The sequence below is a fragment of the Megascapheus bottae genome, chromosome 32 (genome assembly GCF_031878675.1).
Source record: "Megascapheus bottae isolate mThoBot1 chromosome 32, mThoBot2.hap1, whole genome shotgun sequence".
NCBI classification, from domain to species: domain Eukaryota; kingdom Metazoa; phylum Chordata; class Mammalia; order Rodentia; family Geomyidae; genus Megascapheus; species Megascapheus bottae.
Window position 1 is genome coordinate 9921429 of NC_143540.1, and position 16042 is coordinate 9937470.

General features: G+C 49.2%; 1 protein-coding gene across 5 annotated transcripts in view; it reads left to right on the forward strand.

Moving 5' to 3' along the window:
• The window catches only part of Zdhhc3 (zDHHC palmitoyltransferase 3), a 36376-nt gene that overhangs the window by 9712 nt on the left and 10622 nt on the right, over positions 1-16042 (forward strand). For all 5 annotated transcript variants that reach the window (XM_090323461.1, XM_090323464.1, XM_090323465.1 and 2 more), the window contains exon 2: positions 7941-8269. In XM_090323461.1, coding sequence (XP_090179587.1) covers positions 7964-8269 — 306 coding nt within the window. In that variant the 5' untranslated portion in view covers positions 7941-7963. The remainder of the gene's footprint in view (positions 1-7940; positions 8270-16042) is intronic.

Sequence of the window (16042 nt, forward strand, 5' to 3'; positions counted from 1 at the left end):
GAAGAAAGCTCTGTTTTTCTATGTGTATGGTTTTTTGTTTTCGTTAACACAGGGTCTTGCTGAGTAGTCCCGGATCCTGCCTCAATGCTAGGATGACAGATATGCATTGCACTGGCTTATTGATTCTTTTATTTTTTTTTGTCATGGGGCTTGAACTCGGGGCCTAGGTGCTGTCTCTGAGCCCTTCACAGCTAGTGCTCTACCACTTTGAGCCACAGCACCACTTCTGGTTTTCTGGTGGTTTGTTGGAGGTAAGAGTTTCACAGACTTTCCTGAGGGGCTGGCTTTGAACCTTGATAACATGTGTGAGCCCACCAGCGTCCAGCAGCTTGTTGGTTTGTTTTGTTTTTTTTTTTTTTCCCCTCATGTTTTGGCAGCGTTGGGGTTGCAACCTGGGGGGGCTCATACTTGCAAAGCTTTCATGATACTTCTGAGTCACCCCTCTAACTCTATTGTTCATTGATTAGTTTCAGAAAAGGAACTCCTTGCCCAGTGTACCCCTGAACTGAGATCTGCCTTTTCTAGGGTTCCCTCTTGTCAGTGGCTCCTCTAGCCACCTCATCCAGCTTCCCATTGTGGTAATGGAATATCTTGGGCTTTTCTGCCAGGGCTAACCTGGGACTTGTAATTCCTTTTGATTTCAGCCATCCCAGGTGTAGCTAAGCCTCTTCCGTGTGTGTGTGTGTGTGTGTGTGTGTGTGTCTGTCTGTCTGTCTGTCTGTCTGTCTGTCTGTGTCTCTGTGTCTCCTCCCTGAGGCTTGAACTCAGGTCCTGGGCACAGTCCCTGAGCTTCTGTTGCTCAAGACTAGCTCTCTACCACTTGAGTCACAGCTCCACTTCCGGCTTTTTCTACTATGTGGTACTGAGGAGTCAAACCCGGGGCTTCATGCTAGGCAAGCACTCTACCACTAAGCTACATTACCAACCCTGGAGTTCTTATTTTTAAGAGTCACCAATAGCCAGGCACAGTGGCTCACATCTGCAATCCTAGCTTCTCAGGAGACAGAGATCTGAGGATCACAATTCAAAGCCAGCCCGGGCACTAAAGTGCATGAGACTCTTATCTCCAATGAACCACCAGAAAACTGGAAGTGGCGCTGTGGCTCAAAGAGCTCCAGGACAACACCTGGACCCAGAGTTAAAGTCCCACAACTGACAGAAGAGAGAGAGCGCGCCACCAAGATTATTGATCGTGTACACCTACTCACTTGGAAGTGACCACTCCCCAGGTCCCACAGCTGTATCTGAGGAGGAGGAAGTAGAACTCTGCGTTTTCTGCTTGGTCATTGCTGTCAGAGTGAGAGGAAAAACAGCCATGCACTGGGATCTGATGGCAAGTGGAGCTGGTGGTTGTGTGTGTGTGTGTACCCGCCCACCCGCCCGCGCATGCTGGTTTTGGAGCATGAACTCAAGCCCTGGGCGCTGTTTCTGAGTTTTATTTTTGCCAGTCCTCTTGGTCTTGAACTTAGGACCCGGGCAGTACCCTGGAGCTTTCTCAGTGTTAGTGCTACCATTTGATGTACAGCTCAACTTCAGTTTTTTCTTTTTCTTTTTGGTAGTGAATTGGAGATAAGAGTCTCAAAGACTTCCTGCCCTGGCTGACTTTGAACCCTGATCCTCAGATCTGCTGGGTTGTTGTATGAATTAGAACTAAAATGAGCTGCTTTTGTAGAAATCTTAAAGTATAAGAGGCATTCAGTTAATGTAGTTAAATCTTTAAGCATAACTACGTCCTTCCTGTATCCATTGTGTCTTGTCTGAAACTTAAGTTTGAGCCAGAATGTTGAAGGAACCCTGATTTCCACTCTGTGAAAGAAGAGAATTTAAATGAGATCTGTTAGGTAGTCTTCCGTGTCTGTCCAGCTCAAAATTCCAGTTTCAGATAGCGGCTGTGTTTTTTCAAAGATCTCTTTATGTGTGGTCTTGTTTTAAAGTCGTCTCAGTATTTCTCCTTATTGCCACATATGTCACTTCCACCAAAAGAGAAATAATGTTGCTCCAATACATAGCAGTTTCAACTCTAGTGTTTTCGACACGTGTCATGTGTCGCCTGTATGAGGATGTATTTGTTTGGGATCTGTGTGTGTGTGTGTGTGTTTGTGTGTCTGTATCTGTTGGTCTGTGTCTTGGTCCTGGGGCTTGAACTCAGGGCCTGGGCACTGTCCTTGGGCTTTCTCAAGACTAGAGGTCTACCACTTGAATCACAGCACCACTTCTGGCTTCTTCTGTGTATGTGATACCAAGGAATCAAATCCATGTTTTCATGTATGCTTGTATGCTAGGCAAGCACTCTACCACTAGACCAAACTCCCAGCCCTGCCCCTGAGCTTTTGCTCAAGGCTAGTGTCCAGCTTGAGTCACAGCTCCATTTTCTGTTTTGTTTTCCCCCTAGTTTATTAGAGATTAGAGACTCACAGACTTTCCTGCCTGGCTTCAAGTCATAATCATCAGATCTCAGGCCTCTTGAGTAGCTAGCACCCAGCTAGGACATATTTCTTTAGGAGATTGTAGTCACATCGCAAACCTTTTTTTTTTTTTTTTTTTTTTTCCCCTGAAGTTGAACTCTTGAACATCTGAGTGTGTGTACATTGGGGGACAAGAAGGAAATTAAACTTACTGCTTCCTGGTTTCTTCAGTGAACTTTAGTGTATATAATCTTATAATCTATAGTTAGCAAGTAATATGTTTTAGAATTCCCTCCCCATCCCCCCACCCATTTTTTCCCTTTTATACACGTTAGTTCAAGGTTGAGTGTGCCAGAGACAAGAGGCAGGCAGAGGGAGTCAGACCCACCTGTGGGAGAGAGATTTGTATGTAAAGGTTGTACATACCAGGAGGCTATCACTTGCCTTGCGTGCTTTCTGAGCTTGGCTGAGTGCAATAATGCAGATAAAGGTACCTTCCCCCCCCCCCCATCAGGCCACACCCTCATCTTTGGGGAAAACGCCTGTGACTCATTCTATTTCCTTATAAAACCTTTCAAACTTCAGTGACTCATGGTTCATTCTTTGATTTTTTTTTTTTTTTTTTTTTTGTGGAAGCTCATCAGAAACAGGCATGGATTTTCCAGTCTTTCCCTTTTTTTTGTATTATTACACAAAGCTAAATTAATTGTAGCTCAGATAAATTAATTTTCTGCACGACAAGATTAATTTTTATAGCTTCTAGGACATGGGCCATTTATTCATCTTGGAAGTTGCAGGACTAGTTTGTGGTTTTTTTTATTTCTCCTTTTTGTTTTAGTATTGTGGCTTGAATTCAGAACCTCTCACACTCTTGGCTGGCTTTTCCTCTCATGGCTGGCGATTTATCACTTCGAGTTTTTTGCTGATTAATTGGAGATGTAAGGATCATAAGTTTATTTGTGTGGGCTGGCTTTGAACCATGATCCTCAGATCTCAGCCTTCCGACTAGCTAGGGTTATAGGAAGCCACCCACACCTGACTCTTACATGGTGAGTTGATCATTCTAACATGGTAAACACGCCACTCCTAAGTTAATAGACTTAACATTATGCTCACTAGGTGAATTTCAAAAGGGAGTTCAAGAAATAATTGGGAAACAGGCTCCTCTGAGATGACTCACTGTTTTGAGTTACTTAACTCTTAAAAAATTAAATTGGGCAGGAGCATGTTGTTAGAGTAAGTTCAAAAGGATATCAGATCAGGCCCATATAGCAACATAATACTTAATTTGTTAAAAGTTGGAGATGTCCACTTGAAATAAGCTTAATGTAAGCCAAGCCAAAAGCCTAGTTTCATGGTTCCCAGAAGCTTGTTCTTGACCACGGAGTGGCCGAAACTGACCTTATCTGTAGTTCTTTTCTGTAGGGAGGCAATAGGTCATGTTTCTCCAAATTTGATTCTGTTTTTTTTTGTTTTGTTTTGTTTTTTTAAGTATTGTGATAATCCTTACCTCTAAGCTAAGGGAAAGCCATTTTAACTGATCTTCTGTCCCTGAGCTCTTCAGCTTAAGGCTACTACCACCCACCTTGTTATAACTGATCTTGTTTGTTTTAACTAGTCTGTATTCAGCCTTAGTGAATGCTTTTTTTTTTTTTTAATCTCGCCACTCAGCATTGCACATGTGGATAAGAAAAGTAACCCTCAATAGGGCAGTAGCCTTGAGCTGAAGAGCTCAGGGACAGCACCCAGGCTGAGTTTAAGCCCCAAGCCCCACCAGAAAAAGTAACCCTCACCAGTTGCTGTGCTACTCACGAGGCTGAGATCTGAGGATCCTAGTTCAAAGCCAGCCCAGGCACTAAAAATGGAGAAACTATTATCTCCAATTAACCACTAGAAAAGCAGAAGTGGCCCTGTGGCTCCTGGGATAGGGCTGTAGCCTGGAGCTGGAGAGTCAGGCTCAGGGGTAGGGCGGTAGCCTTGAGCTGAAGAGCTCAGGGACATGCTCAGGCCCAGAGTTCAAGCCCCAGGCCCAGGCCAGTCAAAAAAGAAAAAGAAAAGGCTGGAATGGTGCCATGGCTCAATGGTAGGGCACTAGCCTTGAGCACAAAAAGACTCAGGGACAGAGCCCAGGCCCTGAGTTCAAATAAACAAAAAAAAAAGTGATCCTCACAGAGTACTCTGAAGTGCTCCCCCATGAGATATTAGGCCCGTCTGGATTGCCTTACCACTTACGTATAGTGTCCCTGTCCCATCCAGGCAAGTGATCCGGAAGGATAGCGACAGCCTTTGACCTGAGAACCTGAATGGCCAACTGTGGGTGGGGTGTTTACACCCAGTGACAGATAAGATCGCCCCTCAAGCTATAGCTAGACCTTTCCTTACTAAAGGTCAACACCGGGCCAAGTGTGCAGCCTCGCCTCCCGGATAATGAGCCACAGAAGCTGTAGCCTGTCATCTTGGCCTTAGCATCACAGTTTTCAAACCCTAGGAGCCACTCAGCCACGCATCAGCAGCCTGGGGATTTAGTCCTAGGGGGTGTGTCGATGTTAGGACCAAACCCACAGTCTACATCTGGAGCTCCTGGTGTCTTTTGTGGCCGTCTGGCTGGACGGCTTAGCGAACGGGCAGTAACTTGTCAAGTGTTACCGCGGTTTATATGTTGCTCTGTTTGGTTTGGTCTTAGAAAATCAGTAACTAGGGAGTTAGAAGGCGTGGCTCAGTTGGTAGAGCGCTAGCCAGCGGGTTATCAGGGACCAAGTCCAAGTGCCAGTCTTGGACAAAGAAAGAAAGGAGAGAGAGACAGCAAGCGGGAGGAAGAAAATCGACATTGATTTGCAGTCCTCTTGGTTTTGGTTTCTTTTGGGGAAAGGGAGTCAGTTGTGGAGCTTGAACTCAAGGCCTGGACGCTGTCCCTGAGCTTTTGTGCTCAAAGCTAGTAGTGCCTTACCACTGGAAACCAGAGCACCATCAGAGGGCTGGCTTTGATCCTCAATCCTCAGTTCTCGGCCTCCTGAGTGGCTGGGATGACTGGCGTGAGCCACCAGCGCCTGTGGCCAGACATCCCTTGGCCAGGTCTTCTCACACATCACGAGCGGTCCCCTGCTGGGTTTCCCTCTTTATTTCTGAGATGCTTGGTTGGCCAATTTAAGGGAAAAGTCCTTACTGGAGAGTTACTTCCGTTGGCTGAGGAGCCTTGGGAGTTAAGCAACCTTCCTATAGCCAGTGCCTTTGTTGGTTTCAGCTGGTGTATTTTGAAACTCTCACGTGCGGCTTAGAGCATGCCGCATGCCCTTCAGTTTCATACCGGATTTTTGTCCTGCTAGGCATCCCTTCCCTTGCCCACCTCCTCCCCACACACACACCTTTTTTTCTGTTCGCATGAGTCTTGAACTCAGGATCCTGGGCACTATCCCTGAGCTTTTCCACTCGAGGCTAATGTTCTACCATTTTGAGCTACAGCTCCGCTTTCAGTTTTCCGATAGGTCATTGGAGATTAGAGTCTCATGGACTTTCCTGCCCGGGCTGGCTTTGAACTGTGATCCTCAGATCTCAGCCTCCTGAGTAACTAGGATGACAAGTGTGAGTCACTGGCGCCTGACTCCCAGGTACTCCTTTGACCGGGTCCTTTCCTCCATCACAGGCTGTCCCCTTCCAGTAATGCCAGTGGGAGACCAGAGCTGCTCTGTATATGCTTGGATCCCAAATTGTTCATAGCTGGTACGTTCTGGCTGGGTGCCGTCATCTGAGCTACTCAGGAGATAGGGATGTGAGGACCACCACTTGAAGCCAGCCTGGGCAGAAAAGTCCATGAGCCTTTCTTTTTTTTTTCCCAGTCCTGGGGCTTGAACTCAGGGCCTGAGTGCTGTCCTTGAGCTTTCTCAAAGCTAGAGTTCTACCACTTGGGCCACAGCACCATTTCTGGCTTTTTTTGGTTGTTGTTGGTCATGGGGCTTGAACTCTGGGCTGGGCCTGGGCACTGTCCCTGAGCTCTTCAGCGCAAGGCTACCACCTTACCCCAGGAGCCACAGCCCCACTTCCTGTTTTCTATTAATTGGAGGTAAGAGTCTCACGTACTTTAGACTTTAGTGCCCAGGCTGGCTTTGAACCGAGATCCTCAGATCTCAGCCTCCTGAGTAGCCAGGATTACAGGCATGAGCCACCGTGCCCAGCTCATTTCTGGCTTTTTCTATGTATGTGGTACAGAGGAATTGAACGCGGGTCTTCATGCATGCTAGGCAAGCACTCTACCACTAGGCCAAACTTCCAGTGCCCCCTTCCATCTTTTCTTTTCCCTCCCTCCCTTCCTTTTCTTCTTCCCTCTTTTTCTCCCCCCCCCTCTTTCTAGTCCCCTCCCCCTTTCCCTCTCCCCTCTTTCCCTCTCTCAATTTGGTTTTATTCCTTAAGATTTCCACCATAACCATGTACATAGTTAGAATCAAGGCATTGCTCTTCATACGACGGAGAACGCGGCCCAGCTGGCCACTCGGGACACAGCTTTACATCACCGGGCGGATCTGAAGGAGACTTAGTGCTGAAATGTGTTCTTAGTGATGGAAACCACGCTGCTTCTGGTCATTGAAGCATGGTTGTATGGGGCACAAAGCACAGTTTGATAGAGAGGAAAGATGGGCCTTGGGCTATGGATGACAGCTGAGGGTGGCACACGACGCCGTTGGGAAGCTGGTTAGTTCGGCCCTGGGGACACAGAAATCATAGTGAGTGTCTTACTTATTTAGTGGACAGGAACTTCAGATCCAGGGCCAGCAAACTCCTCTATAAAGACACAGAGAGTAAATACTTTATAGACGGCCCCCCGCCCCCCCTCCCCAGCTGCTTAACTTTTGCCATTCCCGTGCAAAAACCGCCAGGGACTGTCTGCCATTCAGTGGTGTGGGTGAGCAAGTAACAATCGGTTTTGAACTTCAGTACCACTGCAGGGCAGAGATGAGAAATCCAAACCTATGTGGTAGCAGAGAGAGAAAGAAAGTATTTTATCATCCGTTTCCAGAGGTGGTGAAGAAGGTGGAGCTTACACCCGCTTTTGAAATCTCTGTGCGGATCTCTGCAGGTGGCCTTGGGTTTGGTGGAGTGAAGTTTAGATTTTAGAATTTGCTCAGCACAAGTCAGGTCATGAATATTCCCCAGGTGCTTCAGGGGATAGGTCCCACATTTATTTACATATGTATATGTATATTTGTATAGATTATCTTGGGTGTGTGGGTGTTGGTCATGGGGCTTGAACTCTGGGCCTGGGCACCGTCCCTGAGCTCTTCAGCTCAAGGCTACCCACCCTACCCTTGAGCCAAGCCCCACTTCTCGTTTTCTAGAGGTTAAGTGAGGATAAGAGTCTCAGGTCCTTTTGTGACCAGACTGGCTTTAAACTTTGCTCCTCAGATCTCAGCCTCCTGAGTAGCTAGAATGACAGGCGTGAGCCACTGGTACTGGCCATCAGTGCCAGGAGTTCATACCTACTCAGCGATGTCTGCTCCCATAAAGAAAACATCATGGCGTCTCCGGGTCCTTTTCTTCTCGCAGATGCCAGTATGGACAGATAGCTTATGATGCTTATCCCCACCCACCATTTCCGAGCCATCGAGCGGAAACCAGAGTACCTCCAGCCGGAGAAGTGCATCCCGCCTCCCCACCCCGGTCCCACGGGAACCATGTGGTTTATCCGAGATGGCTGTGGCATCGCCTGTGCCATTGTCACCTGGTTTCTGGTCCTCTACGCGGAGTTCGTGGTCCTCTTTGTTATGCTCATCCCGTCGGGAGACTATGTGTACAGCATCATCAACGGAATCGTGTTCAACCTACTCGCCTTCCTGGCCCTGGCCTCCCACTGCCGGGCGATGCTGACGGACCCCGTGAGTATGTCATCTTCCCTCCAGCCCCGAAGCATGGCCACAGCCCCCACACTCCCTGCCCCGGGCCCTAGGAATGTGGAGTGCAGAGGGCCTGCCTCCTTAGACCCTGGCAGGACTTGGGTTGCATGTACCATTTGCCCTTATGGGAGCGATTTGGTCCTGGATGAATTAGAAAGGTACAGTTACGGTCTAGCCAGACACCTGGGGCACACACCTGTAATCTTAGCGGCTCAGGAGGCTGAATTTGAAGTCTGTGAGCCTCTTATCATCAGTTAACTGGCCAAAAACAACAACAACAAAAAAAATACAGAAGTGGAGGCATGGTTCAAATGGTCAGCACCCTAACCTTGAGTGGGAAAGGCTAAGCCAAGACATTAAGGACATGGTCTGGGAATGTGGCTTTGTGGTAGAAGGCAGCCTTGATCACAAGCTCAGAGACAGGAGGCAGGGAGTTTGGCCTAGCGGTAGAGTGCTTGCCTAGCATGTACAAAGACCCCGGTTCAGATTTCCTCAGTACCACATACATAGAAAAGTGGTGCTGTGACTCAAGTGGTAGAGCTCTAGCCCTGAGAAAGCCCAAAGACAGGGCCCTGAGTTTAAGCCCCCATGACTGGTTAAAAAAATAAATAAAATAAAAATATACACATATATATTATTTATATTTATATATATATATATCTATCTAATCTCAAGGTATACAAGTTCACTATGAAAGGTTTTGTTTTTTTTTTTTTGAACCCTAGTATTAAGTCATCCTCCTGTTCATTATCTTGGTGTAAGAAAAGCCAGACAGGGGCTGGGAGTTTGGCCTAGTGGTTAAAGTGCTTGCCTAGCATGCATGAAGACCCGGGTTCGATTCCTCCGTACCACATACATAGAAAAAAGCCGGAAGTGGTGCTGAGGCTCAAGTGGTAGAGCTCTAGCCTTGAGAAAGACCAAGGACAGTGCTCAGGCCCTGAGCCCAAGCCCAGGACTGGCAAAAAAAAAAAAGAAAAAGAAAAGCCAGACAGTAGCTATTTGATAAAGACCTCCTGTGGTATAATAGTCTCACAGCCGGCTGCGTGTGTGTAAATTGAGAAACGGAAACCATGGCTAATGGTCAGGGCCTGCCCATGCCACCCAGATTTTGTGAACCCCCAAAAAAGCACAGTGGAGATGGAGTCCTGAGTCAGGTTACATCTCCTGGGGCTCCCGTTTTGTGCCGGGTCAGGTGTTGGACTGTCCATCCATCCTGGGGAAGGGCATTCCTCTCTCCGTCATACATCAGCCTCAGGGAGACCCCACACCCACTGGCCCAGTATGCATGCTGTTCCCTGGGTTACCAGACAGTTGTCATCTGACCAAAGGGACACGGTTGGGTGCACTTACAGTAACCCCAAATGCAAGGGCATGAAAGTTTTCCCAGAACTAGCAGCTTGATCACACTGGATTGATTGATGAGGGCTTATTTTCAATTTTTGTTGGTCACAGGGATTGACTTCAAGGGCCTGGATGCTGTCCCTGAACTCTTCAGGGTCAAGCTTAGCACTCTATGGTTGTGAGCCACAGTGCCACTTCCAGGTTTCCAATCGTTCATTGGAGTTGATAAGCCTCATGGAATTTTCTGCCCAGGCCGGTTTTGAACAGTGATCCATAGATCTTGGCCTCTTGAGTAGCCAGGATGACAGGCGTGAGCCCCTGACTCCCAGCCTTCCCAGCCCTCTTGAAGCTACCTTCAAGTGGAAGGCCAAATGATTTCATACAAATGTGATTTAAAAGTGAATGGGGGGGCTGGGAGTTTGGCCTAGTGGTTAAAGTGCTTGCCTAGCATGCATGAAGACCCGGGTTCGATTCCTCGGTACCACATACATAGAAAAAAGCCAGAAATGGTGCTGAGGCTCAAGGGCTAGAGCTCTAGCCTTGAGAAAGTCCAAGGACAGTGCTCAGGCCCTGAGCTCAAGCCCAGGACTGGCAAAAAAAAAAAAAAAAAAAAAGTGAATGAGGGGGCTGGGAGTTTGGCCTAATAGTAGAGCACTCGCCTAGCATTGCACAAAGACCTGGGTTCGATTCCTCGGTACCACATACATAGAAAAGCTGGAAGTGGTGCTGTGGCTCAAGTGGCAGAGTGCTATCCTTGTGGAAAAAGCCCAAGGACAGTGCTAAGGCTCTGAGTTCAAGCCCAAGGACTGCCCCCCCCCCAAAAAAAAAAAAAGAAAGGAAGGAAGAAAAAGGCAAATGAGAGTGATTTTAGGAAGCAGCTGATGCTGTGAAGGCAGAGAGACAGAATAATGACTGATTCAGAGTTTGTAATGGTGACCTAAAAAAAGTGGCGGCGGGCGGGGGGGGGGGGGAGCGAGCTGGGCCAGTGGCTCATGCTACTTAGAATCCTAGCTACTTAGAAGGCTGAGATCTGAGGATTGTGGTTCACAGCCAACCTGGGTGCTAAAAATCATGAGACCTCCAATAAACCACTAGAAAATGGGAAGTAGCGCTGTGGCTCCAGGGGTAGGGCGGTAGCCTTGAGCTGAAGAGCTCAGGGACAGCGCCCAGGCCCAGAGTTCAAGCCCCAAGACCTACCAAAAAAAGGGGAGGGGGTAGAAAGGGAAACCCCTTTAGAAACATGAAGGTAATCCGAGAAAGCCTGTCCTTGGAAATGCTGTGTAAGCCGATCCTCACGACAGACAGGAGTTCCAGGCCAGGCAGGTGAAGACTTGAAAAAAGACGGATCCTTCTAGGCCCAAGAGAGGGGGTGGTGAGTGCAAAGGTCAGAGCGGGCAGGGCGGGTCCGGGAGACAGGTCAGACACCTGAGAGACTGACGTAGAGCGAGGAGGGGCGGGGTCAGGGAGACCTGGAGAGAGGGCTGTGTTGTAAGTGATGGACGTGCCAGTAGAGGTTGGGGAGAGGACAGAGAAACATGGGGAGTAGAGACGTTGCACCCTTTACCCCAAGATTTAGGCCGATGGACTCAGGAGCCAGGGCTCTGGATGTGAGGCCTCTCAGGATCAGCCAGACCCTAGGACCATATGGAAATCGAACGTCAGGAATCTTGATTGAAGCCGCCGACAGTGGCTCATACCTACCATCCTCACCACCCAGGAAGCGGAGATCTAAGGATCTCAGTTCAAAGCCGGCCAGGCCAAAAAAAGTCCCCACGAGACTTTATCTCCAGCAAACTCCAGAAGTGGATGGGGCCTGGAATTTGGCCTAGTGGTAGAGCGTTCACCTGGCGTGCACGAAGACCCGGGTTCAATTCCTCAACGTCACATATGTAGAAAAAAGCCAGAAGTAGTGCTGTGGCTCAAGCAGTAGAGCACTAACCTTGAGAAAGCCCAAGGACAGAGCTCAGGCCCTGAGCTCAAGCCCCAGCACTAGCAAGAAGGAAGGAAGGAAGGAAGGAAGGAAGGAAGGAAGGAAGGAAGGAAGGAAGGAAGAGAAAAGCAGAGCTGTGGCTGGGGCCACACAGGGAGGGAAAGTTGGTGGCAGAAAATTAGGAGAAATGAAGGCTTGTGTCTGAGTAGACCACCCCCTGTATCCCGTGCAGGCAGATACACTGAGTAGGCAAGACAGAGCTCCCCTGCAGCTGGTGGACGCTCAGGGTTGGAGAGTGGTGTGGGGAGGTCCCTGGTTGACACAGTGTGGGGCCTGGTGATATAGGAGGTGCCTCTCCAGGGACCTCCTCAGGTGGGCCCTGGCAGCTGAATGCAGGAAAGCATGATTCTCACTGTGGTTCTCCTAAAGCTACTAAGTAGCACGAGCCACAGATTCTGCCCCTGTCTCCCTTCATCTCCTCACAGGTAGGACTGGCTGGTAGCTCCAGAGAAAATGAGGCCCACGCATGAAGCATGCACGCCATATCCACCGCTTAGAAAGCAAGCACTGCTGGGCATCGGTGGCTCACGCCTATAATCCTAGCTACTGAGGAGGCCAAGGAGATCCGAAGGGTCCCAGTTCAAAGCCAGCCCCAGCAAGAACAGCCATGAGACCCTTGGCTCCAGTGGACCACCAAAAAGGGAGCTACGGCTCAAGCAATAGAGTGCCAGCCTTGAGCAGAGGGCAGAAGCAGCTCAGGGACCATGCCCTAATCCCTGACTTCAAACCCAGGACTGGCACAAAAGCAGAAATAAAGGAAGGACACAATACTTCCTAGCATGTCCTGCAAATGAGCCTTCCACACCTGGCATCTCATGCAAAACTCAGCGTGTAAAACAAGCCTGCACAGGTGGGAAACTGGAGGGCAGGTAGGAGCACCCCAGCTTCCGAGGAGCAGATCTCTGGTCAGAGAGAAGATCCCCAAAGGGCTCTCTTTCAATATGACAAAAGAAGGCTGTTTCTAGGAAGGCGATCACTGAAAACTCTAGAGTTTCCTAATAGGATTATAATGACTTGTGCCAACAGTTCTAGCTGGGGGCCGGGGCTCACGCCTGTCACCCTAGCTACTCAGGAGGCCGAGATCTGAGGATCGCAGTTCAAAGCTGGCCTGGCGGGAAAGCCCACACGATGCTTACTTCCAATTAAATTGCCTCTCTCCCCCGCCCCCCCCCAAAAAAAAACAATGTGGAGCTGTAGCTCAAGTAGTAGAGTGCTAGCTTCAAGCAAAGAAGTTCAGGAGCTAGCACTGAGGCCTGGAGTTCAAGCCCTGTGACCAACACAGAAAAAGATTTCTAGCCAGATGGGATAGCGCATGCTTCAATCCTGGCACTAGGCAGCTCAGGCAGGAGCTCCAGATCGGTCTAGGCTGTGGTGAGAGCCTGTCTCAAAAAAGAAAAAGAATTCGGCCTGTCATCCTAGCCCCTCGGGAGGCTGACGTCTGAGGATCGGGTTCAAAGCCAGCCCAGGCACTAAAGACAGCGAGACTCTTATCTCCAATTAACCTCTAGAAAACGAAGTGGCACTGTGGCTCTAGGGGTAGGGAGCCAAAGAGCTCAGGGACAGCGCCCAGGCCCAGAGTTCAAGCCCCACGGCTGAGAAGAAAAACAAAAGCCATCGTTGGCTTGGAACCATGATCTTCAGATCTCAGCTTCCCAGGGGGCTAAGATTACAGGCAGGCACTTTCTCCCCTACCACCTTTGGCTTGTTTTTTTCCCTTGAAATCACAGTCACCCACCCAGCAGTCATTCGTTCCAGTACTTAAGTCCCCTCAGCTTGAGCAGAGAGGGGCAGGGGAAATGCCTCACGAACTTGTTGGGGGCGAGGGGGGGGGCTTGAAGCTCCAAGATGAGGTTGCACTTGAGAAACAGAACGGGGACAGGACAAGTGGCCTGGCAGGCATGAAGGGATTGGGTCACATGGCATCTGAACTGCTTGCGGTCTCCCCCTCCCCGCCCTGAGATTGTGTAACATCAGCCAAGGAGCTCCCTGTGTTCCAGAAACACTGCAGAAATGTAGAGATCTGAAGAGGCACCTCTTGAAGATGGGGTGCGTCCTGGAACCCTTCTCCCCCCCCCAATTTTCCCATTTCTCTACCCTTGATTTTCTAGTTCCAAATGCAGTCTGATTTTTGCATCCTGTGAGTCCTTCATCAAGAAGAGTTATATCTGGGACAGTGACTCCCAGAAGGTGCTTAGAGCTGAGAGACACAGCTCATTAGTTAATATCCCAGCTGCCAAGAAACTCAAAGCCAAGCCTTGAGCAATCACAGCAGTTGCATAAACCTTTCTAAACTGCTTCCCCCCCCCCAAGTCCCTGGGGCTTGAGCTCAAGGACGAGGCTTTACCCTTAAGTGTCTTATGCCCAATGCTGATACTCTACCACTTGAGCCTTGGCTTTTTTGGTAATTTATTGGAGATGAGAGTCTTGAAGAATGGCTCTGTAGTCTGGTGATAAGAGTGTGAAAAGAACTGAGGGACAGCGCCCAACCCCAAGTTCAAGCCTCACAACAGACAGAAAAAAAAAATTTTTAAAGTCAATGCTTTGCCCAGGTACTTGTAACTCATGCCCATCACCCTAGTTAAGATCTTAGGATTGCTGTTTGAAGCCATCCAGGGCAGAAGGTCTTCATAAGACTCATTCTAGCTACTCAGGAGGCTTAGATCTGAGAATAGCAGTTCATAGCCAACCCTGGCTCTTATCTCCAATGAACCGCCAGAAAACTGGAAGTGATACTATGGCTCAAAGTGGTAGAGCACTAGCCTTGAGCTGAAGACAGAGCCCAGGCCCAGAGTTCAAGCAACCACCTGGAAACTGGAAAGTAGCACTATAGCTTAAGGGGTAAGGCGGTAGCCTTGAGCTGAAGAGCTCAGGGACAACACCCAGGTCCAGAGTTCAAGTCCCATGACAAAAGTGGCAGAGTGGCTTGTATTAAAACACCAGCCTTGAAAGGAAAAACACACGTCAGGGACATCATCCAGGCCCTGAGTTCAAGCCCCAGGACCAGCAAAAAAAGTCAAGTGACTTAAAGGGCCAGGAGTTTGGCCTAGTGGCAGAGTGCTTGCCTAGCATGCACAAAGACCCGGGTTCCATTCCTCGGTACCACCTACATAGAAAAAAGTCAGAAGTGGTACTGAGGCACAAGTGATAAAGCTCTAGCCTTGAGAAAACCCAAGGACAGTGCTCAAGCGCTGACAAAAAAAAAAAAAGTAAAGTGGCTTAAGTTTCCATCCGGTGGATATGGTTGGCTTCTGAAGTTGTGTTCACACGTCTGGCTTTTCTTGCCTCCTCTGTAAAATGACAGAGGAATGTCGTAGTCTCTCTCTCTCGAAAGTTGATTGTCGGCATTAACCGACAAAATGCTTTCTGTCACTGACAGAGCGCTTTTTGTCACCAGGCCTTTGGAGTGACGCCCGGCATACAAACGCTCCATAACTGTCTGTGGTGTGGGTGAATATTCCGCTTGGGTTTATTGAATGCAGGCTTCGTGCCAGGCCCTGGGCGATGTGCTGGCGTTAACGAGCTGAGAGACTTTGTCCCTGTCCCTCGGAGGGGCCTGGAGTGTAATTACACCATGTGTTGTAACGCAGATACAGGCTGGCCAGTCGGTTGTGTGTGACCTGGCATCATCTGGAAAAAGGCAAAAGAAGAGGGGGACCCTCAGTGGCTTTGAGGCTCTGATACTTGTGCTGAAGCTTGAGTGTGTGGCGCCTTTATAAAAACCCAGGCTGGTCCAGGGTAGTTCTGTGGTAGGAGAAAGGCGGCACTGGATCCGAACCACAGCCGAGACAAGGCGTGCCCCTTAGAGCAACCGAGCTTTAAGGAGTCATGGGTGGGATTGGCCTGGCAGAATGGCTGGAGTGAGTGTGCGGCCTGGAGTGAGAAGAACCGAGGGCAAGCACTGGACTGGGGCCAGTGGAGAAAGGACAGGGTTAACCACCTATGTAGACATTCAGAGATCTCGTTTCAGTGGGTGGTGGTGGTGGTTGTTTTGGCTAACTAGTTAGCAGTCTGTGCAAAAAAAAGTAAATAAATACATATAGTTGGGAAATTGGAGAAGGGTGCATCTGAAACAGTCTGCAGCCTATGGGAACTCGCTGTGAGAGCTGGGCTTTCTCAATAATGGGCGTTTGCTGGTATCTCAGCAGGCCTGTGGCCATTTCCACAGTGCTGAGACCCGTGGGACGAGAAGTTCACAGATCCAACAGTAGACAGGCGAGCATGTTCTTGGAGAGAGAGAGAGAGGGAGAGAGCACTGGGGAAAAGCTCCATTTGAGACGGCGTTGCTCCAGGTTGGGTTGGGGGGGGGGCGGTGTCTGGCCCAGGTGGTTTCCAGCTCTGAGATACGGGCTCAGGTGACCGGGCAGGTGGGGTCTTGTCTGGGTGGAAATGAGCCATCTGGGAGATAGATGCAGATGCGCCAACAA